This window comes from Branchiostoma floridae, chromosome 6 (genome assembly GCF_000003815.2).
Source record: "Branchiostoma floridae strain S238N-H82 chromosome 6, Bfl_VNyyK, whole genome shotgun sequence".
Classification (NCBI taxonomy): Eukaryota; Metazoa; Chordata; class Leptocardii; order Amphioxiformes; family Branchiostomatidae; genus Branchiostoma; species Branchiostoma floridae.
Window position 1 is genome coordinate 24319546 of NC_049984.1, and position 1917 is coordinate 24321462.

At 45.1% G+C, this 1917-nt stretch overlaps 1 protein-coding gene across 1 annotated transcript in view; it reads right to left on the bottom strand.

Moving 5' to 3' along the window:
• LOC118418643 (class A basic helix-loop-helix protein 15-like) overlaps positions 1–809 on the bottom strand; it is a 6232-nt gene extending 5423 nt beyond the window's left edge. The window contains exon 1 of the mRNA XM_035824650.1: positions 108–809. Within this exon, the coding sequence (XP_035680543.1) occupies positions 108–736 (629 nt within the window). The 5' untranslated portion in view covers positions 737–809. The remainder of the gene's footprint in view (positions 1–107) is intronic.
• Between the last annotated feature and the right edge of the window lie 1108 nt (positions 810–1917).

The following is a 1917-nucleotide window of genomic DNA, read 5'->3' on the forward strand; positions in this document are numbered from 1 at the left end:
ACATAATAAATTTCAATCAAGTCACATAGCTCTACAATTTCGTTCCTAACGTTCTAAACATGGACTCGAAACACTCAATTTGCGCTAATAATTGCTACTGTACTTACAGCTGCATGCCTGTTTTGTAGCCGCTTGGCCTGGTGACCTCAGCTCCAAGTCTGCCCGCCCCTTTGCCGTGTCCTCTTATCCTTCCTTTTCCCCTTTCCTTCGCCTTCCCAAAGAAACTCTTCCCGCTTATGGCGACCTGTCCGGAAAAACGCTTTCCGGCTTCTTGTTCCTGCGTTTCTTCTGGTTTATCTTGGTAACTGTCTTCACCGCTGTCTGGATAAGATAGCGTACTACCGGGTGATGATGTTTCTCCGTGCACCATGTTTGTCAACGCCTCGATGTACGCCATGGCAAGACGTAACGTCTTAATCTTGGAGAGCCTGCGTGGACCGAGGTGCAGAGGGATGTGTCTTCTCAGACGGTCCAGCGCGTCGTTTATCCCGTGCATGCGGTCTCTTTCCTGCGAGTTCGCCACAAGCCGCCGCAGCAACGATTCGGGATTCTTCGGGTCCTTCTTGCGGCTTGGCCGCTTCCTCTTAGCCACCTTCCCCCCTCCATTTTTCGCCGCTTGCACGTGGGTACGCTGTTGCTGTTGCACGGAGTTTTCCGTCGTTTCTTCAAAAGAAACTTGGAATTTCTCCTCTTCGGACGACGAGTCGGGGAAGTAGGTAAAATCGTAGGAAGGCATGGCACGGGTAAACCGCTGGGAAGTCCTCTCTCTCTCCGATGTCTTACCCCAAGTCGTGTGGGCTGAAGTGATGGGATCTGTCGCCGGTTGGAAGGTTTACATGTGATGCGAGCTGTCAGGAACCGTTGATGGATGACTCCCACTGGAAGAGCCCAACCTGCCACTCCAGGATGGCAAGATTTAACAACAATAACATTCGCGGGGAGAAGAAAAACACATTGAGCTAATACACTTTTATATAAAAAAAAGGGGACCAATAATTTCTTCCTGTGGGCCTGTTACACATTTCAGTAAACTGCGCTTCTATTAGTATTAGGACAGAAAAGAAAACAACAAGGAGGTTGTAAACAACAACACACTTTTTCCTTTGCAAACTTGCACCCAATTGTGTATCGCACTTAGACGCTAAATACGCAATTGTCGTCTTCGCGTCAAGCTCCTTACGAAGATTTGATTTTAAAAAATCGGATGCAAAAACAGTTGAAAAAGAACTGCTTTTCTTTCTTTCATTTATTAAAGATAGAGGCGTCATTTTTTCTACCGATCTAGATCTAAGAATGAATGAAAATAAGAATGAATCAAGACGTTTATTGCACATTTTTGCCACAACGGGCTAGAAAGTACATGTCACAACGAGTCATGTTGAAAAGATACGGTTAACAGATACAAAATGAGACTATTGCTGGATAAATTCAACTTTTCATCGCTTTAATGGAGATAAGGAAAACTTTGTGTCCCTTGAGGTTTTCTAAGACGCGTTCTATCAGGTGTAAGGAGTGGTTTAAGATAGCGTACAGTAGACACTGGGATTAGTTTACTTCAGATAAGGCCACAACAAGTCAATTTTATGGATGACATCCGCGCGCGCATTAATTCTCGCCTGATTTCAGGGAAGAAATCCTCTTCGGAGATGGTCAGATAGATCATCATAGACCAAAATAGGCAAACATGTGTTGTAGCCTAATAACAATGCTTGTGGAAGTGACACTAGGAAAGTAGCCATGACTTTAGTTACAGAAATGAAACTTGTTGTAAAAGTTGTAAAAGTGGCACCATGAATGTAGTTGACGGCTTGGCAAGTGATACCTAATCTCCAAGCAGATCCTACGGTAGCGTAAGACAGTATCAAAAGCTGCCAGAGGAGTGAGGCCGGCTTAGGAGTGTGTTTGCTACCAGTGTGG